We start from the raw sequence: 22231 nt of genomic DNA, 5'->3' as shown, positions 1-22231 counted from the left end.
CTAATGGTTCTGCCTTAGTAGTTGCCAATGTAGTCAGGGTTATCTACATTTGAATATTCTCCCGGAAAACGGTAGGATGTAAATTAAGAACTAAATAGCTATACCGTGAATAATGTTCCCTGTAGCTGACACCTTGACATTTGAAGGGCTGAACAGTTTCATACCTTTTCAGAAAAGTACCTAGCTGGCATTTTCAAAGTTTCTACGCTGACATTTTGTGTAAAGGAAGGAAACTAGTGAGGCTAAGAGGCTTTGACGTGTAGGAGTAAGAAAGGTTCCAACAGGCAAAATAGATAAATACGAATTAATTTCAGTGCTTCCACTGCCATTGCCAAAAATCAATGGTATTTGTTTGAACTTGCTTCATTAAAACAGGTCAGAGAGAGGTGGTAATGACATACTTAAGTGCTTTAAGGAAGCACTGGCTTTTTGTAATTCATACGTTACAGAATTGCTCTGTATACAGGCAATGAGCTCTAAGACAGCTATAGCTGATAGCATGTGATCTAATTGGTCTTTGATTAGATCAATAGGAAAAGATGCCCATTGCACACATCAGTTAGTTGGTTTTTTAGAATGAAGCACATGTTCAGGTGTTTGTTTTGTTGTTTTCATATCACAGAAGGTGTAGGGCCAGCACTACTTTTAATACAAGACATTAGTTTAACTCTGGGTTCAAGTTGCCCCTAACTTTCAATTTAGCTTATTACACTCTGTCTGTGTTCCAGAAAGTGATACTGTCTGAGTTTAATGAGCTTCTTTGTGTCCACTTTCTGTCTCATGCTTTTAGCCAAGACCAGTTTAGAATGTAATGCAAGTTAAGCAAAACATCAATGTAATAAGCTAAGCGTATGATTACTTGAAATACTGTTTGGCTGGAAAGTGTCTTTTTGTAGATGCTTTGTGCAAGAGTCATCAAAATAATTTCAGTACTTTGGCAAAAGCAAAACAAGGAGCAGGGAGTATTACTAGAATACACTGGCTGGTTTACAGCTCTGCAGTGACAGCAGTGATCAACTTCCACTGCTGACTTATTACCTTAAGAGCACTACTTAGAAATAGCTACATCAGAGCTGTTGTTGGGATACTTTAATGATAAATATGCAAGGTTTACAAGCAAAGAGAAATTAATTCATTAGCCTAACAACGTAAGTGGAGGAAAGAGAAAAGACCTAGAAGTAATCAACAGGCTTTCAAGCTCTCACACGCTGCAAACCTGAGGCACCATTTCCGGACCCAAAAGAAAGTTTTTCTCTCCCTTTCCCTCCCACCCAAACTGATATTGCTTTGCTGTGGTGAGAGTGTGGATTTATTTACATCAAAGTGATCTTCAGTCACTTACTTTTCACCATGATTCAACGTAGCTAGTAGGAAACTCGTCCAAATAGAATGATCTTAATCTGGTTTTGCATTTGGATTTTAATTTTTGTCTAGAAGCTACATTTCTACAGCTGACAGCACAACCGCTTGGGATTGTTCCAATAGAATAGTTTCAGCATAAAGCAAGTGAGCAAAACAAAAGTATTTGGAAATCACCATGATGAATCTTCAATAATCCTGACAGACCTCTTGTTCTTACCAGCCTCTCTGTGTCTGTTCCTGGAGCTCAGGCACTCAGCAGCTGCCAAACAGTGCTGGGGGGAGCAGGAGGGAGGTTTATGCTGCACCCTGACCGTACCTGGGCTTCAAGTCACCTACCTCCTCCTCTTTCTTGGGGCGAGGGGAAAATCCCTCCAACACTGATTTTTTTTTTTTTTTTTAAATGAAAAATAAACCAACATTTCCCTTCCAATGGAAATTCTGAACATTTCAAGTGCCAATTCAGAACTAAATTTATTGAAGATTTTCCAGAGAACGGAAATACCCAAACTGTGAATAGTTCTTTCTACCTATTAAACACCACAACACCTTGGTGTACAACTCAGTGTCCATCTACTCATTACTTTAAAGTTATTTAATTATGTCATACCTTAATTGAAATTAATTAAAAATATCACAAAGTGTTTAATCTTTATAGACATTCCAAATGCAGAAAACATCATTTGTTTTGTATTTAACATGATGTATTAAAATAGGGAAAGGTTATCGGAGGGGAATGTTTAAAATTAGTGGCCATTATTGCCATAAACATTGTAGAAATAAAAAACAGATTGTTCAAAATTAAAGAATAAGCTGTGAAGTTAAATAGCAGAAGTATCTGCTCACTGAACTGAAGGGAACAAAATGTACTTTCACTGAATCTTTCAAATAATCCATCACTAATGTGTTTATTTGGCACTTGAACACATTTTGGTGTAAGCAGCTAAGCAATGGCTATCATCAGGTTAGCAACCTGACATTTTCAATTACTTCAACAGCTAACAGGCACATTAAATATTTGAACTACACTGGAGGTTACAGAACACTCAGTCAAATTTCAGTTTGAGAATTTTATTACTTCTCTACACCATTTTTAAAAAAACATGCCAATATAAGAAAGTAGTGTTGCAATGAGCATGCACAGGGCAAGACCACCCCCCTGGTGCACAGCCCTATCTCCATTTCATTACTCAAGCCAAAAAATGGCAGCCCCAATGTTCCCCACTGATCGTGCAGGCTGAGTTCACAGAAAGAAGACAAAGCAACACTTTTTTTCTTCCTCTATGTTTTGCATGCCTTAAACACTTTCTTATTAAACCATTGGCATCTTTTCTGTCTCAATTTATCTTCTCAACCAAGGAAGAGTATGCCATGTATCCATATTGAAAAACATTCAAACATATTTATTCATTCCTTAAACAAACTTACAAATCAAGTAACTGCAACAAAGAGCAAACATATGATAGCAAAACTTAGAAAAAAATAACCATAAACAAGACAAGATTAAAATAAACTTGAACAGTTACTTTGTATGCCAAAACACAGGCTCAAGAAATCCATCCTTAGGAAGTGTGTCAATTACTATTATTCAGAAAACAAAGTACTACCCAAACATTTCTATTCTGATTAAACCATCCTTTGCATTTAAGCTTTCCTCTTGGCCTAGTACTTCATCTGTTTTTCCCTCTTTTTGCTTTATGAAGTTTTTTTGTTTGTTTGTTTAAATAAACAAAAGAGCTTTGGCTTTACTTTAAACATCAAAACAAAGTCAAATGAACTTAGGGTAAAGTACCAAGGATCATCTTCTTAGACTACTGTACTGAAAGCCACAAAACTTAAAGCTGTTATGCTTACTGATATTGAAATTATATATTTCTGTTTGTCTAGTGATCTACAATGAGCAACATTCGAGATGAGGTAGATTTGAGAAATAGTTATCTCTCCATAGTGATGTGAATGTTGCGGTGGAGTGGGAGTGAAGTTGATGAAGGAAATGAATAACCCTTTCCCCCACACTGTTCCTTTGCCTCTGGAATATCAAATAGTGCTGCTAGCTGACTTTATATAACCTGAGTTTCATTATATCTCACTGAAATCCCTGAGACTTCTTGTTTTGTCTCATTAACCAATTTTTATAGTGTCTTTTCTTTTAGCCTGCTTGTAAGTAAAAGATTTAAGCTCTTACGTGGTCTGCCAGTTCTGCGACATTTCTCCTCCCCTTTCTACCACTAGAAACCAGAGGAAGATAAGAAATGTGGAAGAAACTGCATATTTGAGAGGTTCAGTGGGGACTGAGGAAAGAACTGCATTTATTGAGGAAAGAAATATATAGGAGGATAAAGGATAAAAATTTGTAGCTTAAAAATACAAACTCCATTAGTTCTACTTCCCACAGAACAACATGTTCTAAAAATTAGTATTTCATTTCAGGATTTTGATTGAATTGAGTTTGAGGAGAGGGCTGAATTTTACAACATTCAGTGGCTACAGAATTTGTTTCCAAATGAAGCTCTGAGGAGATCTTTTCCCAGTCTACTAAGAATCTGTGTCTCAATGACTAATGTATTTGCACTTAGCTATTGAGGGAACTGGGATGAACAAGTTCTTCAACAGTAAGCAGCTGTATGGATCCCTTTCTCCCCATTACTTTCTGCCTCCAGTACAAAGTACTTCTGCTAACATCCTTGCAGCACAAGTTAGAAACCAATGCTCAGAACTCAGATGCTCACAGTTGTATCAAAAAAGTTTCTGTTGGACTCTGTTGGGTAAAGAAACCTCAAAACAAAACTGTTACATGAAAATAAATCAATTCATGATTTAAAAACCAAAAAAGTCATCAAGCTACAGCAGCAAATATCCAAGAAAATTTTTTAGAAGTCAAACAAGCACTTTTTTTTTTTTTTAATTGCTAAGTCCTTAGAGAAGATGCTAAAATTAAAGCATTGTCACTACAGAAACAATAAAATTCGTCCCCAAGAAAGCAGGCCAAGGTTGTCATATTTTCTTTCCACAAATCCATCAGCGTAGCAGTAAGGATGAATTTTAAAGTCATTGAATTCATCAGTTTCTGTGGTTTAGCATCTTTCTCAGTAATTTGTACACAGTTCCTTGGACATATGCATCCATCCTGGTAGTTTTGCTGGACAGACGACAGATGACTCAGCTTCTAAAAATCATATACTTTCAGGCCAATATGGCCAAAGCAGAATCACAGTCCGGTGACAGTCAATACAGAGGTATCAGCCACTGCACAACAGAGGTAAAGAGTTCTTTTTATAATTTTAAAGTGTGATTAACCCAAGATGCTCATGAAGGCCTCAGATCTGAAAACAGGCACTTGAAAGAATAAAAAAAATAAAAGCCTTTTATATGAATAGTCTGAATACCAGCTGTAAGGTGATGAGGCTTTTCACACACATTCTTAAAGAAAAAACAATCCTCTTATTGGGTTTGATCAGCCCACAGCTGAAACACATCAGCTAAAAGCTTATGAATGTCAGTCTATTAATGTCCTTTGAAAAAAAATAAAAAAAAAAAGCCCTGTAGCACTCAAAATAAGCCATTCACAAATGGTCCATTGCTCTGGTATCCTATCTGGCAACAGTTCTGTATATTAGTAGAGACAGCTCACCTACTGCAAGCAAGTTGTCTCACCTGCCGCAAAACAGAGCCAAATACTTTAAAGTCACAGTGCTTGCTCCAAAAACATAAAGCAAAGCAAAACCCTAAAAACAATGAAACCAAGAAAAGCCAACATTTACAGTCTATTGTGAGGCTCAAAAACAAGTGCAAATAACAAGTAATAAGGCAGAGCTGGTTGGAGCTAGAACAAGAGATGCTGCAATGCAGTTAGATGAAATTTATGTACATATTCATCTCAAATGATCCAAGATGAATTTTTCTAGCAGAGATGGAGGAACGGCCAACATTAGCAACTCATCTTCTGAGCATCAAAGAAATAAGGCTCAGAAAAGGCTCCATAAGGCAGAAGTTGGTGGTGAATGTCTCGCAGGCCTCTTCACATCTACATTGTCACCTGAGGTAAAGTAGCAAGAATGAAAGTCTTTCCTTATCTATCACTGGGGAGGCAGAGTTTATCGGTTTTCTTTTTCAGAATTAGAGGATTCTGTAGTTTCTGTTAAAATTAAAGAATGAATTTCTTCTTCCTTGATTAACTTGTCATAAGCGTTCATAGAATCATCCTTTGCACAGCTCTGAAAGAGAACAACAACATTTTAAACAGAATTCCTTCATAGTAAGTATTGTTTTTTTCAACCCCCCAAAAGTAAGACCAGTTTCACAACATACAGTATGTATTATGGTGAAAAGGCAAAGATAACTGGGCAAGAAATCATTTTTCTCAGGGGCATAACTTAGTCCCAGCTGACAGAAGGGTTATGCTTTCTGGTGACAAGGAAGAACTGAAGGTTGGCCTCTACCTTAACAGAGTAATCCCAACTACAGCTAATGTGTGAAGGCCAGGCGGGAAGGCAGATGAGTGACAATGTATGCACTTAGCCCGGTTTTCAGAGACCCTGAACAGACAGAGAAGATCAAGATAATACTCTGAGGCAAGAACAGTGTTACTTGTGACAAAGCACTTGTAAGACAAAGTGCAACAACTACAGCAGTTATGATCCTGATGGCCAAGTGGAAGTTTCTGGAAGTCAAATATGAGTAGCTTTATTCAGCATCATAAATATGAGGCATGAGCAAAGACCTTAATGTTCATGAAAAGTTTAGTGAAGTTGTAAAAGACCCAAACTAAATTTGAGGGCCTAGCAGGCTGTGAAGTAGCAGAATAATGAAATTCTATTAATGTATCTAGAAAAATATAAGCAATTTGAGGAAAAAAACCTCTCTGTTTTGGGAAATTGTTTCAGTACAACCCTTTCCATTGTAAATACTTTGTCTGCATGATATACTTACATATATTAAGTGGTTATTTTTTAGTATGGAAAAGAAAACTGGAAATTTATAGATTCCAGCTCAATAGACAAGGTGTCCAAACAGCTTTTTACTAACCTGGGGATTCTCATTCTGCTCTCCAAACATGCGCTTAAGTATTTCTCTAGGGTCCGGGATTGGTGGAAGAATTAATATCTTAAGCCTTCAGAAAATTAAAAAGAAAAGCTTTAGAAGAAAGACATATTAATTTAAAAATCACTATTTCAAAGTAATACCCGGGTGCAGTCAAGAAAATGTGTGGAATCAGCTTTGATACCACTGGCTAGCCTTTATTCTCTGTGCAATTGTAGCCCATTTTTTTAATCCCATAAAATATATATATATTAGCTTAATTTTGTATTTGGATTTCATTGCTTAAAGAGAGGGGATGTAATGTCCACGCTACAAGAATCTAACTGTAAGCAAATATAAGCAATGTTACCAAAGTGGAAACAGAGCATGTATTTGGTCTATAACACTAATGACTAAGGTATGATTGTGTTGCCATTTTTCTTATTCATGCATGTTACTCAGAAAACAGCTACTGTTGAAACATGTAACAACATGGGCAGTTATCTAGAAGAGATGCATTATAATGGAAGTCAAAAAATTAATCAGAAATAACATATTGACAATAAAATAATATAATTACCTACCTCTTAAGGTAAACTAGTAGGACTATTGTAGATACTGCTACTACTAATGGAATGGTGACTATTAAAACAAAATAGAATGTAGAGTCTGGATTCTCACCTGGAATACAAAAATTGTTGAAGTTTAGGGATGTGTTGGGAAGCTTTCTGGGAATAGTGACAATAAATCAAGCTTCTAATTCAGAGACAATGTTTTTCAAATACACTAACTTGTAGGCAAGAACTCATTTCTCAAAATATGTTATAATGTAAAGACAGTTGATAAGACGATGAAAAACAGAGTTGGGTCTGAAAAATCAACAGCTCTAGAAAGAAGTTATTGCACAGCTAAATGGATAGCAACCCCATCAATATATATCCTAGTGCATGTAGTAACAGAAGTCCCTTTCTAGTACATAGGAAGACAATCTTGGACTCCCATTTACTTAGCAGACAAAAGTATGAGATTACTAACAGATGAAAAATGAAGTTCAAATTCAAGGAACAACTGTTCTCACCAATACTTTTTTCTTCACTCCATTCACTGCAGAGCTTGCTGCTGTAACACTCAGGCTTTGGTTGTGCTCTTACTTGGAAGGTATACTTGCTATTAAAATCAACACTAGGAATTGATGTACGATTAGATGTAACCTAGGATACAAATAGAAGGTTATTGAGGTTGTTCGATTACTAACATATTCTCAGTCATTTATGAGCCCATTTTCATCATGCAGTTAATGTATTCTTGATGTTTAGATGGAAGATCTCGTGAATACCAAACTTCTTAAAAAAAGGATGTAATAGCATTTAACCTGCAAAGACTGCCTAAATAGAGATTCCAAAGCTAAGATTTGAACTGACTCAGTGCTATACCTATTATACACCGTTTGGCATAAATGATTAAAGTAAGACTACGTCTGGAGCAGAGCTTTTTGTTTCGTTTTTGAGAAACACCTGATTTACACTGCCTTCCCCTCTCTGTCAGGGTAACAATGTTGATCTAATTCTGACCATGCAAAAGTCTTCTGTGATGCCTCTACAGATGTCTGAGATGGAACTTCACTTATTTTTGATCCAAGAGGCCTGTTTTCTGAATGCTGATGTAATTCAGGTTTGCTAAATTTTAGGTTGTACACACAACTAGAAGCTCTGCAGGAGAAGATTGACACTTTTCTTTCAAATTTACCATACTGTTTACCATTCTGATCAGACAGCAGTCAGGCTGATTACGCATATTCAGGCATGAGTACATCCAGACACCAAAGACAATATTTTTTATATGTCAAAATTAGCATATCTAAGAGTACACACTTTTTTTTTCCACCCCTGCCTCCTACCCTCAGTCTTTTCATCCCCTTGACTTTCTGTATCACTTTGTGCTCTTTTGTGCATCAGCAATTAATTTTGCTTTATGGTATTGAGTCATATCATCTAAGGCAGAGAGCAGACCAATAGCATGCAAATACAACAAGAACAGACCAAAGTTCCATACCAAAGAGAAGTAAACAGGTTATACACACTGCAGTATATTCCCAGGCAAGTGCTATTTGGTTTAATAAATACTTCTTTATCAGAGAATCTTTACATGTTATTGCTTTGCAATAATATATGGTAAAGATTTGGAAGACAAACACGGATTATGTTGGATAGATATTACTACCAGAAAACTAGCATGTGGAAGAAAAACATATTCAATCTACACAAGTTTCAGCTAGTACAATAGACAGACACATTCACATGCAGCATATGCAATCATTCATTTTCAAACAGAAAATTCACTATGAACATCAATACAAATGATAGAAGATGCACAGGAAAAAAACCACACTGTTAACTGTAAGTAATGAAAACTTACTCGAATTGTCTGAGCAACAGTCAGATCACCATTGTGATATCTCAGTTCATAATAGAGACAGTTTGCTGGAAAGGCGTCTGATTCACTCCACTGTAGATATATTCCACCATTAACATATGATAGTTCAACTATTTTTGGTGTAGCAGGTTGTACTGAAATATAAAATAGAAATAATTAAAAATTATATTTCACTGGATACAAATGTGGTTAGAAGTCCTGTATGGCCTATTATGCATACACTTATTACACATATTATGCATACAATTTAGCAACAGAAAGAGGAAAAAAGCTAGCACCAAAAAAAATAAAGGAATAAAAACAATGGAACAGCAGGAGTAGAAGAGAGCAAAAAACAAATGACAAAAAAACCACCCACCTCCCAATAAAAAACTATAGATTATCTACTTAATTTCTAAATCAAAAGATCAGTAGAAGAGAACATACCATGTTGTCTGATTCACAGCTTACAAGTGGCAAGCTTCTCAAGCACACTGATATACCAGCAAGCTTTATTCCCTACCCCACTCTTCCCCCCCACACACACTATGTGACATTAAACTTACCAAGGGTGGTAGGATTTTTACTTGCACACACAGGCCTAATTTCTTCTGAATCATCTCTAATCAAAATACTGATAACTGGGTAAGTATTAGTAAACCTTGGGAAGGTAAGACTGAATGTGCATTCAAAGCTTCCTTGGCTTATTGAATAGTTTTTGCATTTCTTGGGATTTTTCAAACCATCAAACCTATAGGAATAAAAATAATATATATATTTTTAAGAAATTCAAAAGAATAGGACAGCAGGGAGTAAGCTTACTTTTTAAACCTGTTATGAATTCTAAAGACTGATCTTGTAATGTACTATAACATATATAAAACTAAAGCTAAACAAAGTAAGATGCTTCTCATTTATATCAAGCTTTAGGAAGATTATTATTTTCATAAAGTGTGCAAAATCAGAATGAGAGACAGGTCACAGTGTTTATATATCCAAGCAAAGATAATGGTTGTTTTCAGCTTGAGTTCACATTTTCCCCGGTGCAAAACAATATCAGGAGAAAAAAAAAATAGAAATCAAACCAATCTGGATCACTTCCCATCAACAGAATTTCACTTGTAACAGGATGAAATCACCAACAGCCTTTAGCAATGCCTTAGGCATTGCTGCTCTTGCTTCAGATGGTCAAGTTTCACCTACTTCATGTATTTGCTTTTCAAAATGTCAGTATTCACTTCCTATAACTGAGAAGCAATGTCTACCTTCTTCCTTGTTTCTGTCTTCCCTAGATTCCACTGAAAATATTCCAGTAGCTTTTCCTCCATAGAAAATTAGGGAATCAGTCTCTCAAACCAGTAACCAGGGATCAATTTAGGAGCACAATAGGAGTAAAATCCCCCTATTTCACACCGCTTTATATAGGGGATGCCAAAGCCAGAATTGCCTGTCCTGTTTTCAGGCCCCCCCTTTTTTTTTTTTTTTTATCTGTCCTTCTCATCTCTCTACTCCAGGTCTGACGAAGATGAGAGGCATTCAGAGCAGACAGCACTATGTAAGGACATCAACCTGCTCTAGTAAGCCTCTGTTTCAGCAATTATTCCTCTGTACTGTCAGGATTTGTTTGTTCTATGCAATTGTTATAATTATATTCACTTTGGATGAAAAGATACATTTTAGAATAAAACATTAAAGAAAAATAACGTAAAATAAAATGAAGCAGTATTTTTTCAGGTCATTTTTCAGTCATTTCTTAGTAAAAAAAAAACAAAAACTGACCTCTCCTGCATTATAGAAAAAGCATCTTTCAGTCAAAAACTCAAGTGTTTCCTTAGTTTTCAGCCTTAACATTTTAGAGTATCTTTTTCTTTTTGTTAAGCAAAATGTTGGACTGAAATGGAGAAAAGGTGTTTGACTTTCAATTATTTTTGTCATAAATTCAGTTAAGCAGCAGTAATCGAATCACTCTGACATTGCTGCAGCTACATCTTTTATATTAAGGGATAAGATCAAAGCATTTAGCTCTTATCTAAAGCATTAGTCCAGTAAGTATCCATATACCTACAAATTCAGATCTTCAACTTCTCATTGTTACTGTTGATGTAATACTCACAGAAGGCTTTTTTGTTTATCAGTTTAGACCATTAGAAAACAGTCCTACAAGCATTTAACTAATGCAGGAAGTTTTCCGCTATTTGCTGTCAAATTGCATTAAATAGAACAGTTAGTCTGTGAGACTGACACTGAGGAGGGAAAGTTTTATTTAGTCCATTCAGATAAGACACAAAGCTGATTTAAGAACTACAACAAGGGACTTACAAAAATAAAACTTCAATATTTCTACAAAAACTAATACAACCTGGCATTTCACAAGCCCCATCAACATGCAGAAGTATGCATAGATTAGTGTGCACAGATCTTGCTGCCAAGTTTTTGCTCACACCACAACTCTGTTCCTTTGGAACAAGAGTCTATTTATGGCAGTCAGCTTGCAAGCATGGATGATGATAAAAAGATGTTCATTACTTTCATTGCAAATCAGTGATTTATGACATAGAAGATACAAACAAAACTACTAGATGTTAATGCTTCCATACCATTTTCCAACGATTTAAGAGCTGATATATGAATTAGTGAGTGGTTCTGACTTAAATGGCCCATGCTTATTGGGCTTTAAAGAAAGGAATGAATATACTGTTTTAGTGCAGTTCTTTCTCCTTGTTTAAATCCACAATTAGAAAAAAATAGAAAATAAATAGCAGTTATTTTTAAAAAGAGCTACAGAAGCAGTAAATCATCCACATAATAAACATATCAGCTTCCCAAACAGACTCAGTAGCGGCAACTTCTTCAGTTGCTAAATTTTCTGTTGGACAGGACCCAACATTAACTTGTATGCAGTGCTTTTGGGATCTTTCAAAACAACAGGAAATAAAGTAGTAAAACTTAAGTAATGTAAAACTACAGAATAACACTAACAGGGTTGGCAACAAAAAGTTAATACGAACCAGTAGAATAAAGTGTAATTGGTATCGCTACTTGCATTCTCTCCAGGATGCCACTTACAAACCATGTACTCCAAATTGTGCCAAACACAGTTCAAACCAACAGCAGCAGTCCCTGGAATACCTACAAAAGAAAATTGAAAGATGTCAACATTTATTTTGCCAGCAAATTCTTATCTCAGTTTCCAAAAGTAAAGCATCCCTTTTTACATAACTAAAGATGTTCGAAAGGCAAAGATGGGTTACCTCTCAGCCTGCAGTCTCAGCGCAATAAATCCAGTTGTTTATTGAAATCTCACCAGGACAACTTCTAAATGTCAGCTTACTATAACACTGAATCTCAAAGTTTCCACGATGCCTGAATTACTACTCTTATCTGACACTAAGCACAAGGTGGTGAGTCAGAAAAAATATTTTGTTTCTATTAAACTACTGATATTTTAAAAAGAATTAAAGTAATTACAACTTATAGGGACAGTGCTAAGCTTTGTTATAGTTATTACAGACATCTCCATAAAAATAGTATTTATAGTTATCTTCTCCAGACAAAGTATTAGTTTCTCAATATTCTAAATACGGAAATTACTTGTAGCTCTTAAATATGGACAAAAGCAACACCGGGGTTAAGTTGAATTTTTAATTGACACCCATACACCACTAGACATTTGACTTCTTCAATGTATTGAAATTAAACAAGTTACAGAACATAAAAATGAAACAATTTTGCTTAGTGCCTGCTTCATAACTTTTGCAATGTAGCCCTCATTTCTGGAGGACAAGAAACAGAAAATATTTTTCTCTACTCATTCTACTATTCACTCATCTACCTTTCAAAAAAGAGAGACCCTTACTGTAATTAAGTCCCTTTTTTATTCACAGACTTGTTAAATTTGCTAGATTCATCCCTCCAATGTTTACAAATGTAGTTTAAGTAGTCTTGCTTGTATAGAGAAGTCATAGAAAATATATTTAGATTTTAATGATAAGTCAGCAAACTTAATCAACATAAGTTCTCTCATCTCACAACCACAGGATGGCAGAAACAAGATTAGTGATGGGAATCAGGATGTCTTGGAAGTGCACTGAAATTTTAAAAGCTTGCCTGTAACATTTTAAGTGTCAGAAAAGTACTTTGGTTTAAACGTATCGAAGTCATTTTACTAAGCTTTGTCAACTGACCTTTCCATTGCTTCTAGTATCTCTCAGACATTTTACTCTGATATAGTTCTAAGATATTTTGTTAAAATAGCACAGATAAAACTACATCTCCTCAGTCCAAAAGAAGTATGTCTGTCTCAAGTCTTGCCTTTTTACACGTTACCTTTTGGTAGAACAGAAGTCTCCACCCATCGGCTTGGTTCACTGGCATTATCATGCTTGCATTCACTTCTCACTTTGAAACGCATTTCCTCATTCAAGAACGTATCCGTCACGCGAAAGAGACTCTTACTCCACTGCTAGGTTTAGATGGGGAAAAAGAAAACCATAGCATTTGGTATATCGTATCAAATACATGGAAGTTAAAATAAAAATACATTAGAGTCCATCAAAAAAGCTGCAATTCAAAGACAAACGAAATGAACATCTGATAACATGGAAGTCTCAGTGTCACTTAACTTTTCTTTTTCCTTATCAGGCACACTCAGAAGTCACCAAAGGAAAACCTCTCTTTGTGGCTAATGTTCATATTTATTACTAACTGGAGCAAGAGACCAAGGAACTAGTATAAGGTGGAGGAAAATGGTCCTAGAGTAAGTCTGCATGGGTAATGCAAAATACACCTGGTTATACTACACTTATACAGAAAGTAGCTTACAGATTTAACCTTCACACTGCACATTCACATGCACACACATGCAGAAAGAACATCTAAAATGATAAAAAGAGTCTACAAGGATATAAGAAGCAAAGAAAAAAAAATCCACAAACAGCTATTAACTACAGTGACATCACAGCAGGACCAAGAAGTCCATGAGCTTCTATTTTTGGAAAAAAGAATGTGTTTGTGCAAGCAAAAGGATAAACCTTTTCTCATACGCTTTCTTAATCATTTTTGGCTAGGGTGATGCCTCTTACTTGACTAGAAACAAGATAAAAAAAATTGTTATAATAGAAGAATGGTATAACCACTCATGCATTGTGTGTATAGAAATAATAACATTTGCACTAATGAAAGTGCAAGGAAATCTAACAGCTATTAACAAACTACATTCTACCAACTGTAATGCAAGACAAGACAAAACACTCTCGTTTATCCTGTTACATGAAACTGTCCAACGGCTCTTTTACTGCTGCTGACCTTAACATTTGGTAAATCTTTTGACAAATTTGTTCCACTTGTAAACCAAGCAGACTTTCAACTTGTTAATGAACCGATTAAAGAGGTAAATAGGTTTCTGCTGAGTTGGCAAGTTCAACTGGCTCATATAAAGGTCTGGCAAAGATCATTAGAGGAGGGGATGTCAAAAATGAAATATCATCCTTTTAGCAGTGTCCAGCCATTAAATCCGCTCAACTGTTTATGAAACTGCAGTCTTACTTCAAGTCCAGGATATCCCATAGCTATCAGAAAGAATACAGCAGTCGCAGTAAGGAGGCCATTATATCAGGCCATAAAACTACAAGAAGGGCTCAACAACAAAGGACTATTTCAGGAGGCATCCTTAAAGGAATAGTTTCTTTTCCGGGAAAAAAAAAAAAATAATTGTTCCATGTTGTATTCCTAACACAACACCCAAGAATAAATGTAAGCACAAGTGCTGGGACAGAGCAAACGTGGGAATAGGTTAATACTTGGCATTACTTCCAAAAGCCTCTAAACAGTCAAATTACAATTGCACCAAGATTAATGTGCAAACCTCTTTCTTGAATTGAGCTCATAATGAAGCAGGTTGACCTTTGAAAATTCACATTTACATCTTATACATGTAGGCTGCTCTGTGTGTATATTGTATATTTTCCTGAAAGGCTGTAAAAAACAAAAGATGGAAACAAGTCTTTTTACATTATTATTATTTTACTTGCGTTATCAGTCATAGCTCGATTATCAGAGAGTGGCAGAGAGATTTTTCTAGTCTCCATATTCCACATGCTGGTATGACTCATTTTTGAGGTTTTGATCCCATGACGAGAATTAAAGGTTATATTAAAACTACATTTTATATATGTATATTATATATATAAACATATACACACATAGTTTTATCACAATAATATATTCACTGGAGCACAGCACAGCTTCAAGACATAAAGAACTTACTCTTTGGTTCTGAGGGACTTCATCAATCACTATGTCACTGGAATATTCCAGGTCACAGCTACTGCTGATGTTCTCTGGGGGATTCCATGTCCAGTTCAATGTACAGATTTGGATAAATGAATAATTTAAGTTGGATGGAGGTGGAAGAACTTTTGCTCCTAAAAGAAAGGAGAAATTATCAGTATAACAATCCTGTTGGTGTACATTTCATCACTGATAGATTTTTTTTTATTTAACTCTCCGAAAAGGAAGAACACAAATGAATTCTCAACTCTGTCTGTTCCTGCTTTCTATCAGATAAGTTATTGTCCAAAGTGTTTGTACTCTTCCAACTAACAGAGTCGATTAATTATTTAAATAATTATAAGAAACACACACACAAACAAAATGTTTTAACTTTTTTTTTTTTTTTTTTTTTTTAGGAAATTACCACGAGCACTATGTTGTTGCATGCTGCAATGAAATTTATGTTTGCAGAGGGAAGATGAATCTAAGTGCCCTTGTTTTTCAGTTCTTTGTTGCTGTGAGTTTGCATCATTCATGCCAATTTTTAGTAAATACATTTAAATTATGAGAAACAATTAATGATTTATTCTACTACTAATCATCCTTCAATACAGTTTTAGAAGGAGAACTTTGCAAAAGACAAACAACAAAACAAGTAGCAGTTTTAAGTTAGAACCATGATTTAGCCCAATATAAGCAAAAACGAGAATATTAGAAAAACAACCAAAAAACCACAACACTTTTTCAATTAGTCACCTATTAAACTTTTAATGCTATACTCATGCACAGTGACCAAAATCAGTGTGAGAAAAAACAGTAATTTACTGCTGGTGCACTTCACCAGTAAATTTTTTCACCTCCCCAAAAACAAGACAGAAGCTGAGGAAGAGCCATGACTCAGAAATACTTGCCAGGATAAATCCATTTGTGCCTTGAACCTTCCTCACATTTGTGCACTGAGTCACAGTCTACTCAATATCCAGTCACACAGCTCGAAGGTCAGATTAGAAAAGGAAGAATACAAATGAGAGAGAAAGTAGAAAATTGCCATGAAAGATTAAAGTATGAGTCTAAGTCAAATTCTAGAGAAAGTTTGCAACTGGTAATTCCCTAAGAAATTGAAAGTGATTAAGCTTCCCCGCCTCCCTCCCCTCTGTGTACTATTAAAAGATATTTAATAAGAGGCCAAATGGGACTGCTTCTTGATTGCATTTACAAGTATCACCACTGAAGCACCACCACCCACTTGTCTGTGGAAAGAGAGCATCCCTGTTATGCAGCAGTTTCATAAACACTTCCAATTGACATCAACAGCTCTGCAGGTCTTGCTCATCCCAGGAAACCTGTCTCAAAACCCCTCCAACTTTTGGGGAAATATGTATGGAAACAGCAAATAGTTACACTGAGATGCAATCTCCCATCCAGTTTGCTGTACAACCATATTGGCTTCTGCTAGCATAAGGAAGAGGGTGGATTAAAAGGCAAAAAAGGTACTTTCAGCAAGATTTTTTCCTTAAGTGTCTGTGACACCATTATCTTCCATTCCCTGGAGCCAGATCTGCTAAAACTTGAGAATTATGAAACAGTTGGAGGTTTCACAGACATAGCTAAGGAACAGGCAATAGCAGAGATCAGACGCTATCACCATTTGTGTGTCCATGTATGCGTGTGACTATGCTCACAAAGAAACAAGAATAGTTACTAGGATTTGCTCATTTAGTCTGACTATTCCTAGCTTTTCTGAATGCTTGAAATTTACAAGACTTTTTTTTTTTTTTTTTTTTTTTTTTAAAATGGTGAACACAGAAGCAGAGAACACGTAGCTTTTCAGGGCCAATGAACTTAGAAAAAAAAGCCTCCTCTTTGAAAACTAAACCTAGTCAGATAGCCAGAATATCTTGACCTATTACCTGTTCCACTAGCAAACTCTCTAGTGAACGGCATCAGGGCCTGACTTCGCAAATACTGAGTGTTTCTTGCCCAAGCCCTTTAAAACATCTAAGCAATCAAACAAAAAACAAACAAACAAACAAAAAAAACAGCACATATTTATTCAAAATAACTACACAGCTCCAAACAATTTCTTTTCATGATTAACTTTTTTGTTATTACCTACAAAAGCCACAAATCATTAAAAAAATATAGTTTTCTCTCTGACTGACGTTCTGAAGTTCTGCACATTTCCTTTTAACGCGTCTGGTGAGAAGTAATGGAGCTTGCAGATTTCTAACTGCCCAGAGTAAGAACTGTGAATATTCAAAATTTATAAACAAATAAGTCATATTTACATAAAAAGTATAAATCTGAAAAGTTTTAGGTTAAAGCACAAGTTTAAGAATTGTGTAGATTAATGTTATATTCAGATGAAAGTTTACTTTTATTCATAGGCTTGGCCAGTCCCATTTGTTTAAAAATATGGGATATACATACAGTCTAAGTACTTTTGCTATTAAAATCTCATTGGTACAGCACTTTAAGAAAACACCTCAAAGACAAATTACAAGACATATGAAAGTCATTATTATTTCACTCTTAAAAAAAAAAAAAAACAACACGGTAATGGTTTTTAAAAAAGCATGGAAGTAACTGTAGCAGAGATTAGTGGAAGCAATCCCGCATTTAAAAAAAAATAAAAAAAAAATAAAAAAATAAACAGAAATGGAACGTTTTATTTTAAAGATGGAAACATCGATGAATGGTTCAAGTACCGTAATATATCATAAATCACTTTCTACTTGCATTTTGTCCTCCTATATTTTCTTAAGACTGATTTCATCCTATGAAACTGAATTACAGCCAGTTAAAAAAATAGCAATTCTTTAACGCCTGTTACTGTGCTGCTGCATTAAAATCGTCAAAGATAGAGCAAGGCTTCACCTATTTCCTATTAAACCTCTTACGCATTCACTCTTCTTTCCTACTACTAAATCGTTGTGCTTCCAAAAGCAAGGAAAGCAAAACTAATGGCAAACCCAAGGTACAAGACGTATAGTAAGGGAAACCGTGCATAGAGCTCCAGTAAACAACAAACACAGCTTCTCCAGTGCTGTCAGCGACAGCCTTCCTGATTTCCAGGAATCTGCCTCAAGACATACGCACAGAGAAGGCGGTGGGCTTCTGCTTGGATTTCCAAGACAGAAACAGCCCCGGGAACAGAAGACAGAGTTTAAAGGTATTCGCCACCCCTGTCAAACGCTGCCTTAGAGAGAAAGAAGAGGGGAGTTGTACGCATCCCCTTTCCCCTGTCTTGTAAGACGCCGAGGACGCTCCGAGTCCAAAGCTTAAGCAATTTCCACCACGAAACGAAAGCGCTGGACTTCAGGACGCGGACACCAAGGTCCCCGCGCCGGCCATACGGCCCCCACCAGCCCCGCAGCCGCTCGGCAGCGCCAGATCCCCAGATCCCCGCACGGCGCTGCCGGCACCGCCGCTTCGCCGCCGGACGCTTCGCCCCGAGGGGCCCCCGAGCCGGTTACGGGCTGGGGCCGGCAGCGAAGCCACCTCGGCCCCGGCCCCGCGGGCGAAGCGCTCGGCGGCGAAGCGGCGGTGCCAGCAGCAGAGCCGGCAGCGGAGCGGAGCGAGCCCGGCGCGCTGCTCGCAACCGGCCGGGGGTCCCACCGCCGCCGCCCCCCGCCCCAGCCCCAGCCCGGCCAGCTCCTCACCTGCCGCCGCCACCGCTGCCACCGCCCAGCAGACGGCGAGGAGCAGCCAGCCCCGCAGTGCAGCTCCGAAGGGACCGGAGGGATCCATGGCTCCGCCGTCCCGGCCGTCCGAGCGCGCCCCTGACTCCCACTTCCCGTAGCGGGGGCCGGGCCAGACGGGAAGAGCCGCGGCGCGGCCCGCCCAGGTAACCCGAGCCGAGCGGGGAGCGGCCTCGGCAGGGCGGTGGCAGCCGCCCCGCCCCTGCTACCTGGGCCGCCCCCGGCCCGGCTCTGCTGCCCCGCACCTGAGGGTGCGGGCTGTGGCTGCCCCGCCGGGAGGACTTCCCCTGTGGGGCCGGGTCCTAGCCCTTCCACTGCCCCCCACCTCCCTCTGTTGCCGCCCCGTGACTGCCCCCCGCGCATCCCCTGCCCGTGCTGGGTGTCTTTGCTGCCCATCGATTCCTCGAGCAGCCCTGCCACCGAGCCACTTTTCCTGTCCCTGGCACCTTCTGTGTTTCCCAGGGGTCGTCCCCATGCCCTGCTACAGCCTCGCCACCAAACCAGAACTTCGTCGGTGCTCCAGGCTCCAGAATGCTGTCTGTGCATCGCTGTCCGGGGACCACAGGCACTCTGAGGCTCCAGGCTGTTTCCCCTGCTCCAGTGGCACCCCAATGTATGTCGACTGCAGTCTCCCCCAACACCTTGCTACTTGCCTTCATGCCATGCTCAAGGACAAGTTCCCTGGAGCAGTACTCTGCAAGATCTTGTTTTGAGGGTCAAAGTAATTTTCCTTTTACAACCAGACCTATACTTGTCACCTACTACTATTGAAATGTGCCCAAGACATTAATATCTTCTCACCAGGAAAATATGTTAGCAAGTCCCCTAGTAGTTCTCTTGATGTTACACATAGTTATTCAATCCCCCTCCCAGCAGAACTCCCTTCTTCCCAATCCCTCCTGCAAATTCATGACATTGCTAGAGTTCTCATCTGTACTAAATGTACATATAGTACATATACTTCATTTTCTGATCTACTACTACTGACGTTTGGGGATGCTTGTCTTCTACAAACATACCCAAACTTCCTCTTCTTCAGCTCTTTTGCAAGCATGATATGGGCGCTTGCACTATTGCCCTCATTTCTACTAGTGTAATATGGCAGCAGTATTCCCAGATTTCCACAGAGGTGGAATATCACACAAGTGATCTTTTGGTACGTTCCAGGATAAGAAAAAAATTGGGATAAGGTGTTTTCTTCAGAACCTAGATTTTTGTGGTAGCTAGCAAGTTTGCTCCTAGTTGTCACCCAAATACAGGTATAAAAAAGCACAGAAGAAGCAGAAAGGAAACTTTGGCTAAATTTCAGGGCAAACTGAAATTAATTAGTGAAAATTATTATTCCTAAGTCAACTGCACTGTTTGGTATTTACTCAGCTCTTCAAGGAGTTTTGCAAGAGTTCATCTGCTTTTTAGAGACTCATTTTAGAAAAAGGGAAGCAGATCTTTTTATAATAGGGTGGGGAATATCCTGTGTTAATGCTGTAAATTTTCTTTTCTGCCTGTTTGTTATCATACTCCTGGGAAAACAAGAGGATTTAGCAAATTTCCTAGTTGCTGCTAGAAAGCACCCAAAGACCTGGAATTATAAACAAATGGAAAGTGTGACTTAAAGTTCCAGGACATGAATTTACCTGTCAGGCTGTATAACTGCACGTAGATGGTGTGGACTATGGTTGCTACAGATGACCTTCGTAGACTAAAACTGATCTGAGACCCAGTGACCTCTCCCTTGCTTTCAGTTTCCTTGTTAATGTTTTCTTTCCTTCCTTCTTTCTGTTTTGTCCACTCCTGCTCTTGGGGGACACAGTGCCAAGCCCACATCCAATGCTTAGCATGCTTTTGGCTGCCTGCCCATAGTTGGAGGCAGTTGAAATGTTTTTCACCGGCAGGCTTCTTCCCCCTCACTCAGCCTGTCGTCACTTTCCCCTCCCATGTTCCATTGCACGGCAATCAGAGCTCTTGCCAAACCCTTTGATCCTTACCACCTCCCCAAGACTTCGTTTCTCAATCTCAGTAAGTCCTGTCCTGCATCTTTCTGTTGTGAATCTCATGCTTCCTGATGTTCTTAGATAATACATTCGTGACACAGTGACAAACTCATGACAGGCACACCTGAGGTATTTCTAAAAGACTATTAAATAGCTACTTGGCACATGGCATCATATTTGGTGTAAACTGGTTTAAGATTATACTGCTGATCTGCCTGTGGCTGTGTGTTCTTGCCATTTCCACCCATGTTAAGATAGAGATTATAGGCTGTGTAGCAAGTCTGCTGATGCATTAAACAAACAAACAAACAAAAAAAAAAAACAAACAAAAAACATATATATATATTTCTCTATGTGTTCTCTAAATCAGATTAATAAATGAGTCTAATGCGTGTGACTGCATGATTACTAGGTGCAAGAAGAGGCAGCAGTAATTAGCAGTGTGGGGGGGGGGGGGGAGAAAGGGGAAGGAGTATGGGATTGTGGCATCTGGGAGCAGAAGTCTTCAGTTGCCCCACACTGACCATGAAATTCCTCCTTTATAATTTCTGATTTTGCAGCAACTTCTGTGAATACCTTAGATCTTACCTGTCACAATTACAAGCTCTTCAAAAGATGTCTGGGGTCAATTAAAAAAGGAGCTCAGTCAACTAGAATACAGTTGGATCAGAACCATAAAAGTCCAAAAATGTGAGCTGAAAAAAATATGGTCTGACTCACCGGGCCTCTCCCTTTTTGACCTCAATATTCTTTGGGGGATGTCAAGAGTTTTGGAGTACATGTGCTCAAAACAGCCATAATCTCTGCAAGTTCTCTCTGAGCTGCTACCCAAGCATCACTGGAATCCAGAAATCATGTTGAATGATTCCCTTGAAGAGCCCTTTGGGATAGATGTAGGACCAACTATGCTCATGCAAAAATTGTGTCCCTCTCCAAGAATTAGATACTGTAAATGCATGCATCAACTTTTCTGCTCATTTCCCCAAAAGCCAAGGTCTGCTTAACTTGTCTATTTATTTAGCAAGAGAGTAAATGCTTTGCCTCTTATAACTCACAAACGGAGGCCAGGAATATTCTGCAGCTGTTTTGACAAGACTTGCAAGAACCCTCTACAGAAAGCCTTGAAGGTAGAAGAGAGCAGTAGAAAAAGCAATTTGTCCTTTATCAGATGGTGTGAGGTAAATAGCAATGGTATTACTGAGTTCCATTACATCACGTAATAGCCTGTGCTTGGCATATTTACTAGTTTACTGGCAACTGAATCTAGCAATCTAAGCCGAGTTAGTTGGAGTAGAGCAACCATAAACATATTCCCAAAGAGCAGAAGTGTAGGTTTGAAAATTGGAACTACAAAACACAGCAAAAACATGATCATGAACTTACTTTTTAGGAAAGTAGGCTGACTTGCCGTGACATTTCTTCATGGGTGAATCATACTTTATTTCTATTTATAAATTTGTATACATTCCTGTCTCAGTT

The 22231-nt window shown here is 38.1% G+C and overlaps 1 protein-coding gene across 1 annotated transcript; it reads right to left on the bottom strand.

The window, feature by feature from the left end:
* Positions 1-2414: 2414 nt before the first annotated feature.
* On the bottom strand, positions 2415-18943 carry IL13RA1 (interleukin 13 receptor subunit alpha 1). The gene is made up of 10 exons (XM_068697649.1): positions 18723-18943; positions 15055-15212; positions 13117-13252; positions 11799-11919; positions 9357-9541; positions 8794-8945; positions 7457-7589; positions 6963-7059; positions 6385-6469; positions 2415-5573 (listed from the first exon to the last, which is right to left on the bottom strand). Exons 1-10 carry the CDS (start codon positions 18808-18810, stop codon positions 5454-5456), a joined length of 1275 nt encoding a protein of 424 aa, XP_068553750.1. The 5' UTR covers positions 18811-18943; the 3' UTR covers positions 2415-5453.
* Between the last annotated feature and the right edge of the window lie 3288 nt (positions 18944-22231).

Source organism: Anas acuta, chromosome 13 (genome assembly GCF_963932015.1).
Source record: "Anas acuta chromosome 13, bAnaAcu1.1, whole genome shotgun sequence".
In the NCBI taxonomy this organism is placed as follows: Eukaryota; Metazoa; Chordata; class Aves; order Anseriformes; family Anatidae; genus Anas; species Anas acuta.
The sequence above is the reverse complement of the archived record's forward strand: the minus strand, read 5'-3'. Positions and strand labels throughout refer to the sequence as shown.